This window comes from Brienomyrus brachyistius, unplaced genomic scaffold (genome assembly GCF_023856365.1).
Source record: "Brienomyrus brachyistius isolate T26 unplaced genomic scaffold, BBRACH_0.4 scaffold27, whole genome shotgun sequence".
NCBI classification, from domain to species: Eukaryota; Metazoa; Chordata; class Actinopteri; order Osteoglossiformes; family Mormyridae; genus Brienomyrus; species Brienomyrus brachyistius.
Window position 1 is genome coordinate 4418739 of NW_026042306.1, and position 26015 is coordinate 4444753.

General features: G+C 44.2%; 2 protein-coding genes across 10 annotated transcripts in view; one reads left to right on the top strand and one right to left on the bottom strand.

Moving 5' to 3' along the window:
- LOC125720922 (mitochondrial pyruvate carrier 1-like) overlaps positions 1–26015 on the bottom strand; it is a 304295-nt gene that overhangs the window by 85248 nt on the left and 193032 nt on the right. For 2 of the 9 annotated variants that reach the window (XR_007385599.1, XR_007385600.1), the window contains exons 2-4: positions 6378–6474; positions 6133–6242; positions 2763–5892 (exon numbers count right to left, since the gene is read on the bottom strand). Coding sequence is in view for 2 of the 9 variants with exons in the window: in XM_048996844.1 (XP_048852801.1) it covers positions 3103–3117; positions 6133–6242; positions 6378–6474; positions 8542–8565 (246 nt within the window). In the remaining 7 variants the exon portion in view is untranslated. Of the gene's footprint in view, positions 1–2749; positions 5893–6132; positions 6243–6377; positions 6475–6646; positions 6772–7973; positions 8179–8483; positions 9018–26015 lie in introns of those variants that run through there. The other 7 variants (XR_007385604.1, XR_007385603.1, XR_007385601.1 and 4 more) reach the window with 7 other exon arrangements.
- On the top strand, positions 1907–18565 carry LOC125720920 (uncharacterized). The gene is made up of 5 exons (XM_048996842.1): positions 1907–1944; positions 12599–15620; positions 15879–16143; positions 16330–16713; positions 18275–18565. The coding sequence occupies exons 3-5, from the start codon at positions 16046–16048 to the stop codon at positions 18393–18395; spliced, it is 603 nt and encodes a 200-aa protein (XP_048852799.1). The 5' UTR covers positions 1907–1944; positions 12599–15620; positions 15879–16045; the 3' UTR covers positions 18396–18565.

Below are 26015 nucleotides of genomic sequence, written 5' to 3' on the forward strand. Positions count from 1 at the left end.
CTCCCGGGTCTACCAATGTCCAATTTTCTTTCCACACTTGCAACTGAAGCTGTTCCACCAGCAATATTTCATTAATGATGCTGGTCACCCGGCACTAAAATACAATATATGCTGGTATAATCACATGCATTATGCCGGTCATGCCGGTTACCAGCTATGCTGGTCTTTGTTGGTTTTTTCAGCAGGGTTAACAGTTAAATTTTATACACTGAACAACAGAGTTCACCGTAATTATCTAATGACCAACTAATAATATGAATAAATCTACAGAAACACATCTTACCCCAGAGGTGATACTCTTTTTGACAGCAGGTTTGGAGACTGTCACAGTAAAGCTGTAATATGTCTTCAGGCTCGTGATCTCCAACAGCTATTGCAATATCCAGAATGCATGCGAAGTTGGGAAAAAATAACAGTCCTGTATTTGCAATAATATGGACACTTAGTATAATCAAAATACAGTACTTTGTCTTGTATGAGCATAGATATTTTTACAGTGTAAATATCATAAATATGATAACAAAACATCTTAATATGTTAATAAAAATTGACATAATTTATTATTTTATACATAATATTTGAAAAACAGAAAGCTATTCTAAATTGGATACAGCATATTTAACACATCGTCATAAAAAATCAGAATGTGCATAAATATGTTATTGATGCAAAAATGGACGGTAGGCTCCTTATTTATGTGCAGAGTTGTTGTAAAATGGGAAAACGTAGTTCATGGACCCTTACCGGTTGCCTTATGATATGCAACCATAGGCCTGAGCGTAACTGGGTCAATGGTAGCATAAATGAATCGGTCCTCTTACTTTTTGCCAACACCCTGATTGCCGTGCATAAGCCGCACTTGGCACAACTCCTGTAAGCCACTGCTAACTAAGCCGACACTGCAGCACATCAGCCGAGCCCAACCCGAGTCTTCCAGCTACACTCTATGGACAAAAGTACTGGGACATCTGGCCACAATACCTACAGGAAATTCTATGAAATCCTTAGGCATCAATGTGGAGTTGGTCCTCCCTTGCAGCTATAACAGCTGCCAATGTTCCTGAGAGGCTGACCACAAGATTTTGGAGGGTGTCTGTGGGATTTTTTTCCATTCATCCAGAAGAGCATTTGTGAGGTCAGGCATTAATGTTGGACATGGCCTGGCTCCTGTGTCCCAAAACATTTGTCCATATAGTGTATCTGGGTATAAGCATGTAATACCTACGAAAACCACAGTTCTTAGACGTTTGTACATGAAGACTAACTTTTAGTTCTAGCAGCAGATAATTTCGTAACTACGCGTAACACTTACTGGTGGTATAATTTAATCCGGTGGATTGGGTCATATATAACCAAAAGATTTAATAGTTTTAGGCGATATCTAATTGTTGATACCATTCAGATATCACATTCAGGTAAAATTTTGTGACACTTTCTCCAAAAATTATCTCAAAATGTGAATAAATTGTCCCAGTCTGGAGCCCTACAAGCAAAGTCTTTGTGTGGGAAATACTGGTTTTTTTTTAGCATCAACTGGAAGGAAGGCCAGGATGCAGCAAATGAAAAAAAACTCTTGACTTTATGTATGAAATTGGCAATAAGATTTATTTATTTATTTATTAAACGAAGGTGTCAGAACCCTGTTCCAGATCTTTCCAGCCCACTTGAAACCCTGCTTAACATATTCAGCTAGGAGACTGGATAAAGTTAATGTAACATTAGCCATGGACATAAACCATGAATTTATTGTAAATTCTATTTCTCCAATGCTATTTTACTCAACATTAGCTCTTACTCTGCACCTTGGGTCTGTTCCCTTCTCCTCCCTTTGCATATATCAATACACATTAAGGATATGATGGCTCATCTATTATACAAGTTAAGAAAATAAGAGTAATTAAACATTCTAAGCACTATACACTAACAACATGCCCTTTAATCCAGGTAAGCCTGAAATATAATAATAACACTTTATTGATCCCTGTGGAGAAATTCTCATGACGATCAGGCATTTTGAACTTCCTTTGATGCGACGCTTTCTCTGCGTGGCTTTGAGCTGCATGGCTCTTTCTGGAGGTTAAGGTGTTGGAGTACACTGCTGTTTCTGCTTAGCCCCAGTGAATGATTTCAGCAGCTACCACATCAGGGCTGTACAGCAGACATAAGACACAGTAACTCTGAAAATGGTGGCTCCATACACACAGATAAATCCAGTATAGAAGTTGGTTCTAATTGGTCTGCTGAAGGTAATATTAATGGAAGTAGTTACTTAAAACCTCAACATTAGGAGCTTCCATTACTCCATTTTAGACGTAAATAACAATATTTCAATCTGCATGCAAAAGGAGGAGGTTATTTTTTATTTCCCAATATAGTATTTGAAGATATGAGCTATTTGTAACATCAATTGATTAATTAAAAGTCAGGTTAATAGCAGGTGTTTCTACAAAATAGATAAGCGACAAGACTTTTGTCAGGGACTGTAGTACAGTTAGTGCATAAACAGCTTAACTCCAGACATGAAAAAAGAATCATCTCAGCGGTTAAACAACGAGAGAAAATAAAGAATTAACTCACTTTCACACACACAGGGAGCCTTTAAGGAAACAAGCAGGCAGTAGAGACAGAGGGCAATGAGGAATACTCTGAAAACTTTTTTTTAGTTTGACAGCTTATAAAAACTTAAAATCCAAAACAGATCAAAATAAATCCAGTGCAACGGAATACATATAAACCTTTACTTTACTCTGTTTTTTGTTTGACACACCAGAAAACAACACACAGAAAAGTAGGTTGTAAGACTACTAAAAGTAGATTTGAGGACAGTAGATGTTAGCCACAGCCAGATCCTGCTCTTTCCCATCATTCCAGGAATATTTAGATCCTAGAAAAGCAGAACAGAGAAAATGTTGCAAAAAGCCTGCGTGAGAAGGACTGTCTTTTTACTTTTGCTCCAGGTTGTCACGGTCCATTTTTGTGGGGCTGCCCTTGAGCAGCACTAAATCCTCCCCTTACATGATGGAGGCCGTCAACGTCAAGCCCAAAGCTTCTGCCACCAGCTTCTCATCAAAGGTGGAGAGCTCACCAAGGCCCAGGTTCTTCTCAATTCCATGTCTCCTAAGGAGGAGACGGGTAGAGAAGTATTTTCACTTTCCTCAGACCTCAGAAACACACACTCCACACCCCCTCTTTGTCATTCATAGCATCCAGCAGAGAGAATGTGAATCCAGCCCCTGCATATGCCATCCAGTGTGGCAGAGCCTGCCCCAGCCTTGGCCTCCACAATCTCAGTGCCTGCCTCCTGGATACGGCCCATAAGGGTAGCAAGCTGCCAGAAACAATGGGCACGAGGCAGGGAACACCCCAGGATTGGGGGCCAGCCCATCGTAGGGCACACTCACACGCCATTCACTCACACATGCACACCTACGGGCAATTTAGCAATCCAATTAGCCTCTGCATGTTTTTGGACTGTGGGGGGAAACCGGAGTACCCGGAGGAAACCCCACGACGACATGGGGAGAATATGTAAACTCCACACACACGTAACCCAGGCGGAGACTCGAACCCGGGTCCCAGAGGTGTGAGGCGACAGTCCTAACCACTGCACCACCATGCCGCCCCCTGTATGTATATTTCATCATTAATTTAAGATGAGAATTGCATTGGGGTGTTTCCTCAACAAAAAAACAACAAAAAAGAAAATGTGCCTAAAGGAGGAAGGAGCAGTGGTTAGATTGTCCAGGACCTCCTCGGGGACTGGGACCGGTGATGGGGGGACTGGAGCTGGGTCAGGGACATGGGCAACAGGGGCAGGAGTCACAGGCACGGGCAGAGCCACGGGTGGAGGCAGAGTGGCCTCGGGCGGAGAAGGGACTGGCGGAGGCAGAGGGGCCTCAGGTGGAGCAGTAGCTGTAGGCGGGGCCGTGGCAGGCGCCTCGGGTGCCGCAGGCACCGCTGACTCTGGGCCAACAAGGGCCGTCGCAGTGGCCAGAGCCTTGCTGGGCGGTGCGGCAGCTGGCAGGAGAGGCAGATCAGGCACGGGCTGGACAGGCAGATCAGGCGGGACAAGGACGTCAGGCGCCGGTGGGACAGGTAGGACAGGCACGGGCTCCAGGGTTGCTGCCTCACTAGCAGGCATTGCCCCTTTAAGAGCCCGCTAACCCGCGGGATAGCGTCCCATACTGCCCTGGCCCCTTTCAGAGCCAGGCGTGTTCCCCGGAAGGGGGAAGCTGCCCGCGAAGGCAACGTCCGAGCTGATTGGGGAGCCCTCCCGATCACTTGCAAGGAGAGAAGTGGGGAAGAGAGAGCAAGCCCCCAGGATGATCCTTGGGGCTTCCTCTTCTTTCTCCGGCTTGCAGCAGTGGGGCTGCCTCACTCAGGAGGTCCCCGCTCCGGCTGGCCAAATCCCGGGATGCTGGGTCCTCCTGGCCCTCCAGTTGAATTAGCCAATAAAGCACCTCCTGCAGTAGATTAAGGCGCTGGTCCTTGGCCCGCCGCAGTGCTTCTTTCGGGAGGTCCGTCATTCTGTTGCGATCGGCGGGGAGGATGGGCAAGCAGGAAGCGGGGAAAGGACAAGGCAGGTAGGCAGGATTAAGGAAACCAGGGTTTAGTCACTGAAGACAGGGCAGACGGCGACGAACATCAATGACGGATCTGGGGAATACGGACTTAGACATGGACTAAATACAGTATAAAATGTAGTTTTAAAAGAGATGAGGGATATTATTAACCAACCTTTAACATTACTATTTGAGAAATCCTTATCTACTGGTGTGGCACTTTCTAATTGGAAGCATGCTAATATAACACCCATATTCAAAAAAGGGGATAGAAGTAATCCAGCAAACTATAACCAATCAGTTTAACTTGCATAACTGGAATGGTAATGGAAGCTATAATCCAAGTGAAAATGGTAGATTACCTGGATTAAAATAACATTCTGAGGGATAGCCATCATGGATTTAGGAGAGGTAGGTCCTGTTTAACTAATCTACTTGAGTTCTTTGAGGAAGCTACGAAAGAAATTGATCACAAAAAGGCCTATGATGTTATCTGCTTAGTTCTGCAGAAGGCCTTTGATGTTGTCCACCACAAACGGCTCGATTATATAATTCCTTGGTAAGTCCTCACCTAGAAAATTGTGTGCAGGTTTGGTCACCATACCTTAAGAAGGACATTGCTGCCTTGGAAAAGGTGCAACGTAGGGGTACCAGAATGATTCCTGGTCTTAGAGGAATGTCTTATGAGAGGTTAACTGAGCAGAATCCGTTTAGCCTTGAGTAAAGGAGAATAAGAGGGACATGATCCAGGTATATAAGATTCTAACAGGTCTGGATGCTGTTCAATATTTCAATATTAGTTTAAATATTAGAGATCGTGGCCATAAGTGGAAATTAGCGAGAGAACATTTTAAAACAAATTTGAGGAAGCACTTTTTTACACATCATGTTTTTAGAGTAAGGAATAGTCTTGCTACTAGTTTAGTAAGTAGTAAGCTAAATCCCTGGGTTCCTTTAAATCAGAGCTAGATAAGATTTTAACAACTCTGAGCTATTAGTTAAGTTCTCCCCAAATGAGCTTGATGGGCTGATTCGTCTCCTCTCGTTTGTAAATTTCTTATGTTCTTATGTAGGTAACTGTAACTGACCCATATGATAAAATGATTTTGTCTAATACAGGACTACAGTCTTCATTAGGTATATGTTATCCACTCTCACTTTGTATGGGCAGTGAATTGCCCCTACTCACGTATGGTTTCATAATAAGAAAAATGAAAGAAATGAATACACAGATATATAAATTTATATATATATATATATATATTTATTTATTCGGAAGGAGGGGAGATCTCTTTATGGACGCAAAGGCTCATTTCACATTTTCTGCATTCTGAAATGGAAGAAAAAAAAAAACATTCATGAAGAACACAAACCTATAAAAGGTACTTGTGTGACACTATTAAGGAAGGATCTGACTGGGAGAAAAGCTGGCTGAGTGATAGCATTTGCAGCCGGCAGCCAGGCAATGTCGAGCAATAATATGGCATTAATCAACAGACGAGGGGTGGAGATTTAAATATTCTAGAGGGAGCCTGGTGGGGACCTACTTGTGTTGGATGAGCCGGCCTACCTGGATCAATCGTGCCGTCACATTGGCCATATGGCAAGTAAAGAGGAGCCAGTTTCGGGGCTGGACTCTATAAGAGAGCCTCGTGAAAATCACCGAGTAACAGAAAAGAGCTGGGGAGACAGAGATCATGCAGGGGTCAGAAAGAAGAAGAGCAACCAGCTTAAAACCTTTAAAAAGTCCCTCTGGAGTCCCGAGTGACCCAGTGGACGCTCATATAGATGGAAGGTGAGCCCTCTGCCTCTTACCGAAGGTCATTCGACCGCTGATTATTTCAGGGCTCTTCCTCATGTCTGTCACAGCAACAATGGGCAGACCCCAATTAATAATAGGTGCCCAGAAATGCTGAAATCAAACAATAAAAAACAGAGCTGATCTAACATGCAGCAGGGTGAAGGTACCATTAAAGAAATTCCAGAAGATTCTTACAATATATTAGTGTGAGATTATTAAACATCCATCCATCCATCCATCCATCCATCCATTTTCCAAACGCTTATCCTACTGGGTCGCTCACCTGATGGGCTGGCCCCCCCATCCTGGGTTGTTCCCTGCCTCGTGCCCATTGCTTCCGGGGTAGGCTCCGGACCTACCGCGACCCAGTAGGATAAGCAGTTTGGAAAATGGATGGATGGATGGATGCTAAGAATTCAAAACCGCAAAATTTGTGTCATCTAATTATTATAAATGAAGATAAACAGTCAAATAGCAAGTTCATTTAAAACATGATAGTAATAAATAACAACAGGCAGATTTTGAGGATCCCTGTGGGGAATGACAGCAAACTTGACTGTGAAGGGTAGCTACCAGTTGTGGCACCTATAGGGAGCTGGGTGAGGCCTTGCTCAAGGGCCCCCACATGCGCTGACAGTGGGCTTGAACTGGTGACCTTTGAACCATGAGTAGAGAGGCTTAGTTCACACAGGTGTATGGAACATAAGCTGAATAAGGTGCTAACACAAAAACACTGTTTACAGAGTTTTGGCAGTGTCATTTCTGACCCAAAGATTGCCTGTTCAAGCCCAACCCAGCACATGTCTGGGCACTGTTTTTGTACCCCTGGGCACTGCAATGGGTGAAGCCCTAGCATACTAAACTCAAATTTTAAAGTCTTTACACATATGCAAGATAAATCTTACGGAAATACAATAGGTTGGAACAACTTTTGTTGTTAGCAATTGTATGTACAACTAAGTTTTTATGGATATGAAAGAAATGATCTGAACGAAAAATAATTGCTCAGCATAACAGTAGGTGTTTTTCTTCAAAACTCAAAAAACTCCAAAATTTAGTGCACTAAGTTGCCTTTAAATTTTAAGTTGTCTTAACTTTTTGTTTTTTTTACAGTGAAAGGATTGACGCAGTAACTGACTACTCGGGAAACAGTATAATGCATAAATTGCAATTAAAAACAAATCACAAATATTAAGAACCTTGCCTACCGATTGTTATATTTTATGTTCGAATTTAATCTGTCTGAATTAAATCAATCACACGTAGACACGTTTTAACTCCTCGCTTCTTTACTTTCCTCACATCCTGTGTCTCCCCCACAACATTCCCCACTGTTGCAAATAACACCGTTCCCCTGGTTATTTTATTACGTTCAGTACATGACACCGATGAATACAAAAACGTCTTAAATCCAAAATCTTATGTAGTGCAACAACGTTCGCACCTTCTGCGGACTAAAAAATTGCTTATCCAACACATTTCATGCCACGACCTCATACAAACAAGTGAGACCGAGGAAACACCTTGTATTTGAGTAATTTAAAGTAGAGGTAACTATTTATCTTCAAACTATATCAAAGTGTAAAAACAGAAAAGCTATCCGGACATACTCTATGTTCAGTCTGTTTATGTAACCTTCTGCTGATGTACCGGCCGTATTGTAATGACAACTTTTTGTTTTATTTTGTTTCTTGTTCTCTCTACCTTCACTTAATCTCCTTGGTCTGTAGTGTGTACTCTTGTTTGTTATGTAATTTACTGAAAAATAAAAATAAAAAAGCGAGACCGGAAATGAAGGAGCTGAGCAAGATGGTTGTCTCGCACTGCCCCCTGGTGGACACGACCCTTAATCCTCCAGATAAACGTACACTACGCACGCAGTAGCGTGTACGTTGTGTCAAGTGTATCCTGGCCCTAACCGTTCACACTTTAACATAAGCAAATGAATCAGTCACGCTGCCAACCAAAAAGAGAAAAAAGAAAGAAAAAATTATATATGCACAGTGATGTTCAACTCTGAAGGAGTTGAATCCAGCAGATATTACAGCGCTTCCACATTCAAACCCAGACCTGTCGATGCGACACGTATGCGTGTATCAGTATCGGTGTAGGTTACTCACAAATGGTTTCTCTCAGTCACGGAGCCTGTGACAGGTGGAGCGGGTGTCCTGCCACTACCTCCAGTGAGTAGATAGGGAACATCCTATGGCGAGGTTGGTTACAGCCGACCACATGGCACACAGCAGCACGATGAGGGATCCGTCTCCCCGCCTTAGATCCAGTGTCTCTGGTGGGTCCAACACCGGACTACGAGTTTGAATTAATTTCTTCACCGAATTTCGGAGGGGCGGCAAGATGAATTAGTTTAACCGCGGTTGGCTCCTCCCGGTCAGCTAGCATTATCCTCCTTGTAATTTCTAACTTTGCCTGCTGTACACAACTCCAACCGCAAACCACGAATATATTAACTAACAAGCAAAATAAGTCTTTGCCGACAGACTCGTTATCTCTGCCAAAAAGAACACCCTCACTCCAGCAACTGACGCATTGCCGCCGCGATTTCGCGGGCTAAGTGGATTTCTCCACTGTAATTGGTCCGTCCAAGATGAAAAAAAACTACCTTAACGGTGGGAATGTACAAACTGCACAGCATGCTGGTAAAGGTAGTATGGCGAAAAAACAGTACAGTATAGAATTCCAGATTTTACAGTTAAATATTTAAAATATCTATTTTCTTCAAATTGGGTGTATTTCATTAAAAAAAAAACAGTTTACTCCAATAAACAGTTATGTTTACTCCCAAAAAAGTGGGTGCAAATTGTTGCCTTATTTTATTCAAGGCTCTCAAGTTTCATCAAAACCTTTAAGATAGATTACATTATGGGAGAAACGCGTGTCTCACTGTTAATGCGTGAGACTTGAGACCCCTGCCTACCGCATTCATCGGATCTTGCTCTTACGCTTCCACCTTTTCTGCACTCCGTCTGTGTGCGCATTCATGTAAATAACGTATTACGTATTATTATTTGCAGCGGGATCACACGTAACTTATTTATTATTCCATCCATCCATCCGCTTATCCTTCTGGGTCGCGGGGAGTCCGGAGCCTATCCCGTAAGCAATGGGCACGAGGCAGGGAACAACCCAGGATGGGAGGGGGGGGGGGGGGGGCAGCCCATCGCAGGGTACACGCACACACCAGTCATATTTATTATTCCATCCATCCATCCATTTTCCAAACCGCTTATCCTTCTGGGTCACGGGGTGTCCGGAGCCTATCCCGGAAGCAATGGGCACGAGGCAGGGAACAACCCAGGATGGGGGGCCAGCCCATCGCAGGGCACACTCACACACCAGTCTTATTTATTATTCGCAGCTTCTTATTCGGATTTTCCGGTCCGCCTTAAATGTTGCGCAGATTTTCAATTTGAGACAAGTCTGCACACACCTTTACATGTCTTTAATAGATTTATTACAGTACCTAAATAGTCTGGACTCCAATGCTTTTAATGTGTCTAATTTTTGGTTTATAACAGAATAATATAGATTTGCTGTAGGACTTCTTGCTTGAGCGTGAGGGCCTGACTGTGTGTAATTCCATATGCGGGAGAGTTGGCAACCCTGAGACAACAGTCCTATTCAACTGTTTACATGATGGTCTATGATAGTTAATTCTGGTCTGCTTGTGTGGTAAGAAAATTATGAATCAACCTCTCTGATAACTCTAGTTGAGCCACTTAGAATTAAACTCCAGACCTCTCAGTTGGTGAGAGAGTTCTCTTTTATTCAAGCAATCCAGCAAAGTGCTCCGGTCACACTCTGGCACCAGGTACCCCAAGCACAAAGAGCAACCAGTTGATAGACTATAATAGCCAATTCCCTTTAAGGACATCTAAGTCCTGATTGGTCATGAAACAACAAGAAATCAAGTTCTATTGGTTCACATTTGCAGCAAGGTAAAATCCACCCATTTTGATCAATTTACCAGAACAGGCTCCTACCTGAGATAAGAATATAGATATTGATTATATTGACATTGAATCACAGTGAATATTAGGTTGACCTTTGATTCAAGATTGGTATTGACATCTTGTCATTGATTCACTGTAAATATATGGTTAACATTTAATAGGATTAACGTAACAATATATTTGTACTACCGCATAACATATTTCATAAGGCCTACTGCGACTACTTTATAACTACAACTCTATGTGCACCAGTTGGGGTAGCTACGAATACCTTCCGCAGGCAGTTCCCCCCCCCCCCCCCCCCCCCCTTCTACGCTGTCTGTCTCTCCAAGGTCTGATCTCTCTTCAGTGTCTGTGGAACTAACTGCAGGCAGCTATCATGAAGCGAGGTCACGCAGTATTCAAAACAATCTCTTCTTGCCTAAGACATAACAGACCCAATATGCCTCCCCTCCCGGGTCTACCAATGTCCAATTTTCTTTCCACACTTGCAACTGAAGCTGTTCCACCAGCAATATTTCATTAATGATGCTGGTCACCCGGCACTAAAATACAATATATGCTGGTATAATCACATGCATTATGCCGGTCATGCCGGTTACCAGCTATGCTGGTCTTTGTTGGTTTTTTCAGCAGGGTTAACAGTTAAATTTTATACACTGAACAACAGAGTTCACCGTAATTATCTAATGACCAACTAATAATATGAATAAATCTACAGAAACACATCTTACCCCAGAGGTGATACTCTTTTTGACAGCAGGTTTGGAGACTGTCACAGTAAAGCTGTAATATGTCTTCAGGCTCGTGATCTCCAACAGCTATTGCAATATCCAGAATGCATGCGAAGTTGGGAAAAAATAACAGTCCTGTATTTGCAATAATATGGACACTTAGTATAATCAAAATACAGTACTTTGTCTTGTATGAGCATAGATATTTTTACAGTGTAAATATCATAAATATGATAACAAAACATCTTAATATGTTAATAAAAATTGACATAATTTATTATTTTATACATAATATTTGAAAAACAGAAAGCTATTCTAAATTGGATACAGCATATTTAACACATCGTCATAAAAAATCAGAATGTGCATAAATATGTTATTGATGCAAAAATGGACGGTAGGCTCCTTATTTATGTGCAGAGTTGTTGTAAAATGGGAAAACGTAGTTCATGGACCCTTACCGGTTGCCTTATGATATGCAACCATAGGCCTGAGCGTAACTGGGTCAATGGTAGCATAAATGAATCGGTCCTCTTACTTTTTGCCAACACCCTGATTGCCGTGCATAAGCCGCACATTCTAACAGGTTTGGATGCTGTTTAACCAAATAGTTACTTCAGCATTAGTTCAAATACATGAACTCGTGGCCATAGGTGGAAATTAGCGGGAGAACATTTCAAACTGGATTTAAGGAAACACTTCTTTACACAGCACGTACTCAGAGTATGGAATAGTCTTCTTGATAACGTAGTGCAAGCTAAATCCTTGGGTTCCTTTAAATCAGAGTTAGATAAGATTTTAACAACTCTGAGCTATTAGTTAAGTTTCCCCAAGCGAGCTTGATGGGCCGAATGGCCTCCTCTCGTTTGTATAGTTCTTATGTTCTTATGTTTTGATACCGTTCAGATATCACACTCAGGTATAAGATATTTTGAATGTATTTAAAAAAGCAACAGTATTCCAGACAAAAACAAACAAATCTTAAGTTGCACTGCTGTACCTTCTTATAAAATTTAGTGACACTGTCTCCAAAAATGATCTCAAAATGTGAATAAATTGTCCCAGCCTGGAGCCATACAAGCAAAGTCTTTGTGTGGGAAATACTGATCTTTATGGCATCAACTGGAAGGAAGGCCAGGATGCAACAAATTAAAAAAACTCTTGAACTTTATGTATGAAGTTGGCAATAAGATTTATTTATTTATTAAACGTAAGGTGTCAGAACCCTGTTCCAGATCTTTCCAGCCCACTTGAAACCCTGCTTAACATATTCAGCTAGGAGACTGGGTAAAGTTAATGTGACATTAACCATAGACATAAACCATGAATTTATTGTAAATTTTATTTCTCCAATGCTATTTTGCTCAACATTAGCTCTTACTCTGCACCTTGGGTCTGTTCCCTTCTCCTCCCTTTGCATATATTAATACACATTAAGGATATGATGGCTCATCTATTATACAAGTTAAGAAAATAAGAGTAATTAAACATTCTAAGCACTATACACTAACAACATGCCCTTTAATAAAGGTAAGCCTGAAATATAATAATAACACTTTATTGATCCCTGTGGGGAAATTCTCATGACGATCAGGCATTTTGAACTTCCTTTGATGCGACACTTTCTCTGCGTGGCTTTGAGCTGCATGGCTCTTTCTGGAGGTTAAGGTGTTGGAGTACACTGCTGTTTCTGCTTGGCTCCAGTGAATGATTTCAGCAGCTACCACATCAGGGCTGTACAGCAGACATAACACACAGTAACTCTGAAAATGGTGGCTCCATACACACGGATAAATCCAGTATAGAAGTTGGTTCTAATTGGTCTGCTGAAGGTAATATTAATGGAAGTAGTTACTTAAAACCTCAACATTAGGGGCTTCCATTACTCCATTTTAGATGTAAATAACAATATTTCAATCTGTATGCAAAAGGAGGAGGTTATTTTTTATTTCCCAATATAGTATTTGGAATTAAAAAAGGACAAGTGTGTCAGACATATACGTTTATTATTCAGTGCCATTTCGTGTTGCTTGATAATGTGTGGGGGACCCCAGGATCTCAAGGATTCCTCTTCCTGATCCCTGCTTCTGTAGTCTGCTTTGGATGGACCTGCTGTCTCCTGCTGACTGGGGCTCATCTTCAGGGCGGCCCACCACCTGAAGAGCCTCAAGAGTGTGCCTCAACATCCCTTCGGAGAAGCTCAGATCAAGAGCTTATGAGTATTCCTCTGTCTAATGTTGACCAGGAAACATTCAAGCCACATTTAAGCTGAAATATGCAATTATCTTAGCTGTAGGGTTAAAGTTATGAGTCTGTTCTTCCTCATGCTGAAACTACTTTTACTCACTGAACAGTGTGAGGAAAGCAGCCTAAGGGAGGGCATGTAAGCTACCTGGGGCTAGTTAGCCAGTTAACATTCCCTTGTTCACCGACAAGGGCGGATCTAGAGAAATTTTCTTAGGGTGGCATGAGGGTGGCATGGAAATCAGTTGGGGTGGCAAAATCAAAGCCGTTTCTTTATACATTTGCAGGTGTTACATTCTCTAATACTGCATGTACCATATATGGTTAAAATACATCAAATCCAGGGAACTCACAGTCTCTCCTCCCTAGCACCTCAGCTTTGGAGTGTATGTCTATTCATACTTCCTCTGCTGCTTACCTGTTTCACCTTCTTGCCCTGGCTCAGCTTGATCTTCTTCTTCTTGCTCCTTCTCCTCTTTCGCCATCCGCAACTACGTCTGCTTTTCCTCCCTGATCCCTCCTCTTTGTGTGTAAGAAACTAGTGATGTCATCCTTTCTCTTCATACCTCTCAGTAGTTTCTGAAATCATGCAAATGCAGATTTAACATTCCTGTTAATACTTACGATTACCGCATTTTGTTTTTGATGATAACCACAGGTTTCAGCCTATACTATAGCACAAAACAACACTAAATCATACACATTGACTGATAATCTCCCTGCACTTCATGTAGAAAATGTTAAACCTCATTTTCATGATTCCTTGGGCTAATAACACTTATCTTGATGCTATTGCCAGAGTGTAACAATCAAACCGTCTGTGCTGAAATCTGAAATGCCCCCGGTGTTGATTCCAAATGTTCTCTGTCACCAATCTTACGTGTGGTCATAGGTTGCTATTGGCAACAAGAAAAAAATAGGGTGCGTTCAACTTCATACAGCCACTTACAGCGCTGTCTTAAAGCAATGCATTCTGGTCCTGATGCAATGCATCATGGTTAGATTTTTTTGTCTGGCACTGCAAAACGTCACCACATGTCACCATGTCACATGGTACAAAAACCTCGCGAGAGCAAGATGACTTAAGACAGATTGTGCAGCCAGCACGCAAAGGGTACTGACAGTGCTGCACGATCTGTCTTAAGTCATTCTGTTCCAAGAATGCGTACCCATGCGCACTCGGAAAGTCGACATGTTGCTGCTTGATAGGTCTCATGTCGTAAAGGACTGTCTTACACTTTATGGCACAGTCGGATCTGCGTTTTCTGTTACTGTGAATTACTGCGTTCAAAGCCAGCGAAGCCTGGGACATATGTGAGCTAATTGGAGTTGCTAAATTGCCCGTAGGAGTGCATGTGTGAGTGAATGGTGTGTGAGTGTGCCCTGCGACGGGCTGGCCCCCCATCCTGGGTAGATCCTTGCCTCGTGCCCATTGCTTCCAGGATAGGCTCCGGACCCCCCGCGACCCAGTAGGATAAGCGTTTTGGAAAATGGATGGATGGATGGATATATATATATATATATATATATACACACACACACATATATATGCACAGTGTACATATATGTGAGTGTGTGTGTATATATAGAAAATGTATATATATATAGAAAATGTACATAGATAGATAGATAGATAGATAGATAGATAGATAGATAGATAGATAGATTTAATAAAAAATGGATTTAAGAAATAAAAAAGGATACTCAAATCAGGTCATTTAGAAAAGGTAAATAGTTTAAAAACAAATAATACAAAGAAAGAACTTAAACTAAATAAGCACAATGCTTGTGTCCATATAAAAAATTATATATTTTTTTTACAGTTTAAATGGTGATGCTACAAATATAAACATACAATAAAAAGGTATTTGAATTTGAATCATATCATGACATATATCAATATTGGCTGATAAAAAAATATCAAGAGATTTTTCCCATATCGCCCAGTCCTACATGTAACACGTGCTTGCATATTATTGTTTAAACTGGAGAGGCTTAAGACCTCTACATAAGCAGATGCAGTTTGGTTATAATTTTGCATATTACAGATGGCAAATTGCAGTCTATGGAGGAATCTATGGCTTTAGTCGTCTTATTGTTTACCTTAATGATGCAAGGAATAACGAAGCCTAAACGGTGATGATCATGAAGCATCATCTACGGGGAGCCCTCATGAGAAAGGTCTGACTTGGTCAAAGAAAATATTGAAGTTGCACGCTTCATGGTGTCGACCAGAGGCCTGAACAGGAATTCCCATCTTACTGGCAGCAGCACACACAGCCAGAGGCAATACAACTTTGAAAAAAATGTATAATATCTTCATTACTTTTAGATATGAACCGACTGAAACTATAGCTTGACCGAAAATGTTTTACAAGCAATATATACAGATTCATTCTGTATTTAGTGTGGTCTCTCACTGGTATTAAAAGCTATGAACATGAAATGTTGTAGGAAATCTAATTTGATGGCAGGTTTTATCTTTTTCTGTCTATCTTTCATTGATAACCACACAACCTCAGCAACAACTTGTCTATATTTTTCTTGTTTTCCTCTACTTATTTAGAATAAAGAGACTGTGGAGATCTCTTTGGAGGAGTGCTGGACCTTTTCTATACAATGTTCTGCAACCTGGACAGGACAGACTAGCTCAACTCAGAGGAAGAGATCTACATGTATGCACTGCACTGGAGCTTTCATCCTCATGTCTAGAAGCTGGAATGGAATGGATGGATGGCTGGAACCATCATCGATTGTGCACAGAAGGAAATCAGTCAACATATCATTTATGGACGCAAAATTAACATGAAGGAAGTGAAGACCTTCTCTAGGTTTGTTTAAGGAGGAACATTTTTAATCTTATGTGCTGGTCTTAAAAATCAACATAGCTGACAAGTAACCAATATTCATCATTTATACTTTACATATGAAGAGTATAGGATACTAAATGGGTGTACACTGCGTTACTTCTGTAATAGACTGAATCCTTTATCAATTCAATATGCACTGTTTATTAGCAATGAAGAAATGCACTGGACAAGAGAAACCTACTGCTCCAACCTCCACCAGCTGATGCAGCACCTGACAGCAAGGAGGCTGGGGTTTGACGCGCCGTATAGCGCGGAGGCAGCGTTCCAGCCCTCCGTCCTGTCGGACGCGAAACAGCCTCCCGCAACCGTGTCCACCAAACGGCGAAAGAGGAAAAAGAAGCCGGCGAACGTCCAGACGCTCACCTTGGGAGCATGCACGCTCGTTCCTGCTTTCCTCCCAGCGGGTGAGCTGGAAGACTCCCCGGCTTTCCTGAACGTCACCCCCATCGCTGCCAAGCTGCCCACGCAGGCAGCTTTCCCTGCAAGGGGAGAGCACCCAGCCGCTGCCGACCTGCCACCGCCCCTAAAGCGGTATGTCTTCCGGCTCAACCGGCTGGCCAATAAGGGGGCCAGCACAGTGCGGGATGCCATCTCGCGTGTGCCCCGGAGTCTTAAAGGGGCCACGCCCGTCCTGCCCGCACGGGACTTGCCGGTCCCGCCCCCTGCGGCCCCAGAGCCCGAGTCGCCACCTGCGCCGCTCCTACAGCCTGCAGCCCCGGAGCAGGCGCCCCCACTGCAGCAGCCTGCAGCCCCAGAGCAGGCGCCCCCACTGCAGCAGCCTGCAGCCCCAGAGCAGGCGCTCCCACTGCCTGCAGCAGCTCCCGCGGCCCCGGAGCCCGAGTCGCCGCCTTCTCTGCCTGCGGCCCCGGAGCCCGAGCCGCCGCCTTCTCTGCCTGCGGCCCCGGAGCCCGAGCCGCCGCCTTCTCTGCCTGCGGCCCCGGAGCCCGAGCCGCCGCCTTCTCTGCCTGCGGCCCCGGAGCCCGAGTCGCCGCCTTCTCTGCCCGCGGCCCCGGAGCCCGAGCCGCCGCCTTCTCTGCCCGCGGCCCCGGAGCCCGAGTCGCCGCCTTCTCTGCCCGCGGCCCCGGAGCCCGAGTCGCCGCCTTCTCTGCCTGCGGCCCCGGAGCCCGAGCCGCCGCCTACAGCTCCCGCGCCCACGCTTGGGGCGCCCACTGTGACTCCCCTTGTGACTCCAGCTCCTAGCCCCACTCCAGTCCCTTCTGCCCTAGTCCCCGAGGAGGTCCCAGAGGACTCCATCTTGGCTCCTCCCTCTCCGGAGGTGGAGGAGCTTGAATGGGACCCCTCGGGGACCTTGCTTGTGACTCCTTCACCCTCACCCTGGCGAACTCGACCCCGATCAGGGGTCATATTGTCTGTGTCCCGTAAGGGGAGGGGACACAGACAAAGGACTGGGGTCCCTCCCGCCCTGCCCCCTGGCTCGTCCTCCCTCGCCTGTGCTGGGGCTCGGTCAGCGCCTGCGGGTCCTGGCCCTCCGGGTCGGCGGTCGCCTGCGGGCCCCCCTCCGAGGCCTCGTCCCCCGGCCTCGCTCCCTCCTCTGGCATCTCGTGGGGCTTCTGCGGGCTCCCCAACGGCGGCTCCTCGGTTGCCTGCGGCGGCTCCCCCCCTCACCTTGCCTTCGCCCAGGTCCCCTCCGGCTCCCTCGTCCCCTTCCCTGGCTCTCCCTCCAGCTCCCTCCTCTGCCCCTTCGTCGGTCCCTCGCCCTGTCTCCTCGGCCCCTCCAGGGTCCCCTCTGGCTCTGGCCTCCCGTCGCCTGCTGGGGCTCCCTCGGGATCCCCTTTATTCCCCCTCCTTCTCTCCCTCCGCTCCCATCTTTGTTCCTCCTGTCTCTGTCCCTCCTCTCTTCGTTCCTCGTCCCTTTGTTCCTCCCGTCCCGGCTCCTCATCCTCCTGTATTCCCTCCGTTCACTCCTGGCCCTTGTGTCCCGCCTGTTCCCTCTGTGTCCCCTTTCCTTCTCTGTCTGTCCGCGTTCCCTGTCCTCTGTCAGATCCTGTCCCATTTCCTGTCTTTGTGCCAGTTCTGTCTGTCCGTCCTGTTCCCTGTCCCTCGTTAACGGCTTTTTGTTCTTCTGTTCCAGGTCCCGTTTCCCTCGTCCCATCCATCGCCTCCTCCTGGGCGCGCCCGGTGAAGCGAGCCTTTGGGGGGGGGGCTCTGTCATGCCTGGCGCATCCGCTCCTCGTGTGTGCCACGCCCCCTGATTACCCACCTGTACCTCCCTGATCGTCTCCAGCTTTGTCCGCTTACTTTGATTAGTCTCTGTGTATTTAAGTCCTGGTCTGACTCGTTTCCCCTGTCCGTCATTGTAGTTTGTTGTGCTTATGGTGTGGTGTAGCGTCTCCTGCCCCCATTTCAGTAATAAACCCCAGTTTTGCCCCGTATTTGCCTGTGTGCCTGCTGCTTGCTCACCGCACCCGCACGATCGCCGTTCTGCTCGCTAGTGATCGTGACAAAAGTAATTGTCTAGTTTTAAATCAGAAACTTAACACTATGCACCTTCTGTTTGCATAAACATTAAAATAATAACATAGCCATTACCGTATGTAACCTTAACCGTCAGGAATTTTACCATGGTTTACCATGAACCCTTTTATCCCTAATTCCACCCAGCCCTACCTGGAAACTCTGGTAGGGCTTTCTGAAAACTCTCCTGCAACGTCTTTTGTCGGACAGAGGGTGGTGCAGGAGACTTGCAAGCATGGGCATCTTCTTATTTTTGTCCAGTCTTCTTATAAGACTCTAAAAGAGCTCTAAAAGCTAAAATCACTAATCTGCAGGATTGAAAGAGTCTTATTATTAAAAGTGAAATTGATATAGTTAATAAGTTTAATGATTGTTTTGCATAGGTATCTGTAGAGCAGTGGTCCCCAACCTTTTTGCCACCATGGGCCGGTTTTATTCCGTTATCATTTCCCCAGACTGGTTGGGGGCCGTCTTGTGACGTGCAAAAATTCACAACGGTTCCCAACCTTTTTTGTACCATGAAACAATTTCATGTAAAACAATATTTTCACGGACCGATATAGAAACTACTAAAAACAAAGTGTGTAAAAATACAACTCACCATCCCGCTGAATTAGTGGCAGCCCTGAGCTTGTTTCTCTCTTACGAGCCGGGTTGGGGGAGGGAGCAGAGACGTGTAACAAAGATAACGAGGTGCGCGATATTTAACTACAGTAAATCCAGTTATAACGTTATAACTTCAAGGGACCTGGCAAAACAGTCCATTATATCCAAAATCCGTTATATCCAGAGCTGCTGTATGCCCAGAACACAACTACAGGACACCATTTACTCATGCCACAGCCCAGCAGACACACTTGTGGCATAGATTATTATATTGTACATGTACTAAGTATGGGGCGGCACTGTTGCCTCACACCACCTCTCGGACCCAGATTTGAGTCTCCGCCTGGGTCACATGTGCATGGAGTTTGCATGTTCTCCCCATGTCGTCGTGGGGTTTCCTCCAGGTACTCCGGTTTCCCCCCACAGTCCAAAGACATGCTGGGGCTAATTGGACTTGCTAAATTGCCCGTAGGAATGCATGTGTGTATGAATGGTGTGTGAGTGTACCCTGTGATGAGCTGGCCCCCCGTCCTGGGTTGTTCCATGCCTCGTGCCCATTGCTTCCGGGATAGGCTCCGGACCCCCCGCGACCCAGTAGGATAAGCGGTTTGGAAGATGGATGGATGGACTTTAAGTATTAGCAATAAGGTTGTGCCATATCAATCGTCCACGATAACACTAGCATACATTTGTTTTGTGATAGAAAGTGTCATATCGCTATTTCAATGATATAGCGATGCGATTAGGGCAGCCACTTACAACAATATTTTTCTGTAGGTTAATTTATCAACTATTTTACTGATGGTTTGATTAATCTATGTGATTATTTGTTCTCCAGAAAATCATACTGACCGTCTCATTTAAGTTAAGTTTATTATGACAGCAACATACTGTATGTCATTGTAGGGCATACGTAATGGATGCCGGAGTTTCAGCACTATGTGGACATTTATTTACGCCCACAATTGTATGAGCCAGAATTGTGACGGCCAGAAGTTAGTAATCTGCATGAATTCGTCATATCCTTATGTTTATTAAATTCAGTTTTATAGAAGCGATAAGCATGGAAGTCATAAGCTTTGATGAGGCTATATTTGTCATTGAGAGAAAATGACTTTCTTCTTCCCGTCATATTTTCCTTGCATGCCACATTGGCCTCAGGTAGCTAGCCAGAAGTAGGTAGGTCACTGCAAGACAAAATAGGGTGATCAAGGTACTGCGACGACTGTGAGCAGTAGGGAAAGGGGAATCAGGAGCAAGCAGACGGGAATCCAGGAAACGAGGTTTATTTAAACAAAGCGACAAGGCAAGGCACACACGGTAGGCAACGCCAATGACCGGGCTGGGGAAACAGACTTGAACGCAGACTAAATACACAGGACTATTCAAACTGACAGAAAACAGCTGGTTACAATCGGGGTAGAACACATGGTTAATAAGGGGGCGTGGCACACACGAGGATAATACGAGCAGGTCATGACAGGTACAGTAAAAAAAAAGAATATTACAGTTTTAATTTTTTCCATATGTTCTCATGTAAAAGAAGACCCAAAATTAATGCTGTAAGTGGACTACTTGATTACTATAAGCAGATTATTTAAACATTATTTGTACTGGAATGATTCTGTCCCATAATAAATCACCCATATATTTATGAAAAATAAACAAACATCTGTCTTTCCAAAAAACTTGGCACAATAATCCATATGATTGATTGTCACAGCAGAGCTGAACGGCAGGGGCTACTCTATCACAAAACCCAGTATGATCCCGATTTCTCTTGCAAATAAAAAACTGACATTTTTAATGTAGTATGAGTCGATATATATACCAAACATTTATCATGAGAAAATGGAGTGACATGATTTTGACCTAATGAAGTGCAGAAGCAGAGATAAGCCTGCTTTGTGACCTCCAGATTGCGCTGCTTCTCAGCTAGGTTGAGGTTATATATAATTTCCAGCAAAATTACCAAATCTAAAACTAGTCAGATGTGTGTGAGTGAATGGTGTGTGAGTGTACCCTGTGATGAGCTGGCCCCCCGTCCTGGGTTGTTCCCTGCCTCATGCCCATAGCTTCCAGGATAGACTCCGGACCCCGTGCGACCCAGAAGGATAAGCGGTTTGCAAAATGGATGGATGGATAATCATTGTGAGTGCACTCATCACCGAGGAGGCTGATCACCAGTTAATTCATGAACCTGGACATGTTTATTTTAGTAGTAATACTAGTCAATGAAATCCTCTGTCAGCATATTTACAGCCTTATATTCTTTGTTATTTATTCATAATTTTGTTCATATTTCATTTAGTTATCTATGTTGCAGTGGGAGTGGATGCATCAAAAGTTGATCAGCCTCTTTTGATTAATTCATATGAGGTAGACAAAGCTGTACTGACATACTGCCCTAGTATTACTAACTTCTACTCTGTGTGCCGTTATGTACAGCAGCCAAAGAAAGGCTCCTGAACTTCTGATTCAGGCACTTGATAAGGTTTCTCCTAAAGGAAGATTCTCAATGGATATGAACAGAAAACAATGTCTCACCAACCTCTCCATCAGTGACAGTAGGACAGAAGACACAGCTGTGTATGACTGTGCAGTGAAGCCCACAGTGACACCGAGTGTGTGTCTGATGGTACAAAAGTAATGTTAGAGCTTCTCCCAGAAATAGCAGAGATTTGCCTCACAAGAGCGATAAGATACTAACTGCCTCACACAGGTATGGCCTACTCAGAAAGTCACCTTCAGAGCCATAGCCATATCACAGATAAAAGTGCAGAACCTGACTAATCTCCAACCTAGTTTTAAGAAAAAGGACTCATTTGTACTTGATGCTCACAACATACATGTATACACATCATGGCCATTCCAAGCGTCGTAGGTGCACCTATGTGAGGAGTGTGATAGAAAATTCTTGATTATGCTAATCAGTAATCAATAATGGAATATAGATGATTATGTAAAATGAATTACCTAATCAGTAATTAACAATTACGTTTATAATGGTGCTGTTGATTTACACATAGTGGTTGAAACAATGTAATTTACTTGTCATTCATTGAATGTATCAAACAATAATGCAAATCTGCTTAAGTAAGAAATTTCTATTTTCTACAGGGGAATTAACATGTTTGCCATATATTGCTTGTTAAGCAAGAGGCCCAGGTCAAAGCAAAGGCATGACCTCAGAAGTAAGCTGTTGAAGATATTATAAAATGAATGCATGGTATTGGATAATATAAAATGTAGAAAAAGAGAACGAGTCCTAGAATAATATAGCAAAAAGTCCCAAATAGATAGACTTGTTCTAAGCTTATAGGTGGACCTTGAAAAAGTAGAAGAAACTGGTATCTCCAGATGGCCAAATTTTCTTTGAACTGCTTGGACCTTGAAAGGCAGAAGTAACTGGAATGTCCAGATATCCGACTTGTCCTTGATTTCAGTGGCGGCTACTGGTCTGTCAAATAGGGGAAGCTCATTTTTGGCCTACATCATAAAATTGTCTATTTATTTAAACGTAAATTCTGCCCTACTGTCACGGGACGCTGGAAGCCGGTAAGGCGAACAGGCAGGCGAGCCAACAGGAAGCAGGCAGACAGGCGAAAGCAGGGCAACCGGGGATTTATTTAGGCAGACGGGAACAGGAAACATCTCACACGAACTAACATCAATGACGGACAAAGGACTCGGGTAAGACACGGACTGAAATACACAGGACTGAGCAAATAACTAGATACAGCTGGGTACAATCGGGAGAAAACACGTGGGTAATCAGGGGGCGTGGCACACAGGAGGAGCGGACGAGCCGGGCATGACACCTACGTTCCTTTTCAAGAAAATGGTCTGTGACCCTGTTATTTGTCACAGCACTTCCAGTCAGCCAGCTAACTTTGTCATACCAGGAGAGCTGAAAAGACCTGTTATTTTTCTCTATCTTTTGCACTAAATCAATTTTAGGTGTTGATCTGCCCTGCTGTTTAATTTTTCCTCGTAAGGAACACTTTCAAATGGCTTCGCCAAAATCAGGTCGACAATATTAGCACTGTCTGCCATCGTGTGCAGTTTCACCCACGACGCTAGCCTAGCCCAAGCCTACTATATGAATGAATGAATGATCTAAAAAAAATATTAAACTCTGCAAAAGTGAAACAAGGAATGTGGTGTATAATTGTGTGAAATGTATGATGAAAATCAAGCAATTTCGCCAAGCAAATATAAAGAAATAGGTTGCAGCAGTTTTTATTTCGACTGAATTTGAGAAATCCGCGATGGGACTGAGCGCGAATAGCTTCAGCGATTCCTTATAGTACAAACTCGCTGTCAGTCAAAAGGAGATGCAATCTTTCGACAGACCCTCCAATCATCACGCAGAAGCTCGGAGTCCAGGCCAGCCCACTCCTCAATTTCTCCTCATTCACCCCCAGAGACGCTGAGCGTCCGTGGGCGGGACATAATCGCAGCGTTTATCCAATGACCGTCTAGTTTCAAAGCACTGAAAAAAACGTTCAAAGCAGCCGCATTGAAGTCAATGGACGCTGGGCTTCAACGGGGAAATGCACTGTGACGCTACGGGAATGTATGCGAAGAAAATCAAGTCAGCCGACCTGCTATATCTAACTGATTCTGAACGAACTCGTCTTTGAGATGAACGTTTTCTAACGCATTTTTAGTCAATAAAATGTTAATACAATAATACATAATTTGACCATTAATTTTGTGACATTATAGGGGAAGCTGAGCATTTGTTGCTCGGGGAGCAGAACATGAGACGCATGATTGCTGAGTGTCTGTTCCCTTTGAGCTCATCGAAAAATAAAGTTCTGTCAAACATTTAAACATCAGACTTTGAGAAATTTCTTCCACAGATTTGGGGGCTCGTCCGGGATCGGAGAAAGGGAGCAGCCAGAGCGCACGAGGAACGAGGTGTCCTGTTAGAATGGAGCGGTGAGACGTCACTGCCAGCCAAGGAGCGAGGGAAAAGTTACTCGATCTGGCTCAGGACGAACACCTGGACATCCCAATCCGATCAACGGACCAAAATTGAAGAGAAAAAAACTGTAAGTTGATTTATTAAATCACAAGTCGATGTTTAAGTCTGTATAGTATCTATATGTGCTGTTTGACAAACTTTGGGAAAAGCGCTAGTGGATTGCGATCCACAGGAGGATCCTCATATTCACAGGAAGGTGAATACAGGTATTTGCAAGGAAGCAAATACAGGTGTCTACAGAGACACAGGTCTTTCACAAGGAAGTGAAAGGGTTTTCACGAGGGAGTGAAAACAGGCTGGTCGGTTGGCATTTGCCCCACCGGGGTATAAATAAGGTTGTGTGTGGAAACTGATCCGTCAGGCAGTTAACACGGCTCTGCCGGGGGCAGCCTGGTAGCGGACTGAATCCTGCCAGGGAAGTGAATGAATAGTACCTGCCACGCAGTGATTCGTGTCCTGCCGGAGGAAATTGTTTGAATGTGTGAAGCGTGTAAATATCCTGGTTGTGATGATTGTGAATGTGTTGTGTTGTCTAGTGCAGAATATCAGGTAAACGAACTAATAAGTGTCCAGAAAATTAGACAGAGATACCAGTGTAAAAAACGCCGGAGGCCAAGCGGCCAGGCCCAAACTAAATTTATCTCATTTATGAGTCTGGTGCGCATAATAAAATATTAATTATATTATTCACCAATACTGCTAAATCAAAGTATTCGTTTGTGTTCATAATAAATAGCTTGCTCTGTCGCAAGGAAGGAATTTGCTTTTGCTTTCTCGCAAATTCTGTTGCGACGAAGAAACTTGCTTCTGCTTTCGCAACGAAGTAAACTGCTTAATTTCCTGAAGTACTTTGTTGAGGGTAACTGGTGAACAGATAGGGCAGTTCAAATAGCAAAGAAAGGAAATGGGCTCCAGATCCTGCATATGACCCAGAGGGTATGACAAAATTTGAAAAACAAATGAGAAAACACAGTCGTCGAAAGCCATGCGAGAAACGTATATGTCGGGATGTGGTCGAGACTGAGATGGGAGAGAGTTTTAGCAAAGAATGTGCCAAATGGACCCGGGTTCGAGTCTCCGCCTGGGTCACGTGTGTGGAGTTTGCATGTTCTCCCCATGTCGTCGTGGGGTTTCCTCCGGGTACTCCGGTTTCCCCCCACAGTCCAAAAACATGCTGAGGTTAACTGGAGTTGCTAAATTGCCCGTAGGTGTGCATGTGTGAGTGAATGGTGTGTGAGTGTGCCCTGCGATGGGCTGGCCCCCCATCCTGGGTTGTTCCCTGCCTCGTGCCCATTGCTTCCGGGATAAGCTCCGGACCCCCCGCGACCCAGTAGGATAAGCGGTTTGGAAAATGGATGGATGGATGGATGATAAGTTTGAAAAGTGGATATATGTGGCTAAATTGAAAGAGTTAGAGAAGGAAAAGGCAAATAATAAGGGACTGCGGGACAAACGGGGACAGGGGGACCAGGGAGTCAGTGGAGTTAAAGGCTGAAAGGGCCAGGAATGAGGCTCAGGCCCAATCCCTCAGCATGGTGTTACAGAATACTAAGAAGAAAAAGGAAGAGATACCTCTGTACCCTCCTCTGCCGAATGTGCCCCCTACCCCTGCTTATCATCCTCAGCTAGGAGCAGCTGCAGCAGCACCGGCGTCTGTGGAGGCCACTGCCCCTCCCTCAGAGAAGAAGGAGGAAGATGACACAGTGGGGGAAGCAGGAGCCCCGCCGCTGAGACGGAGCCAGAGACTGCTGCAAAGGGG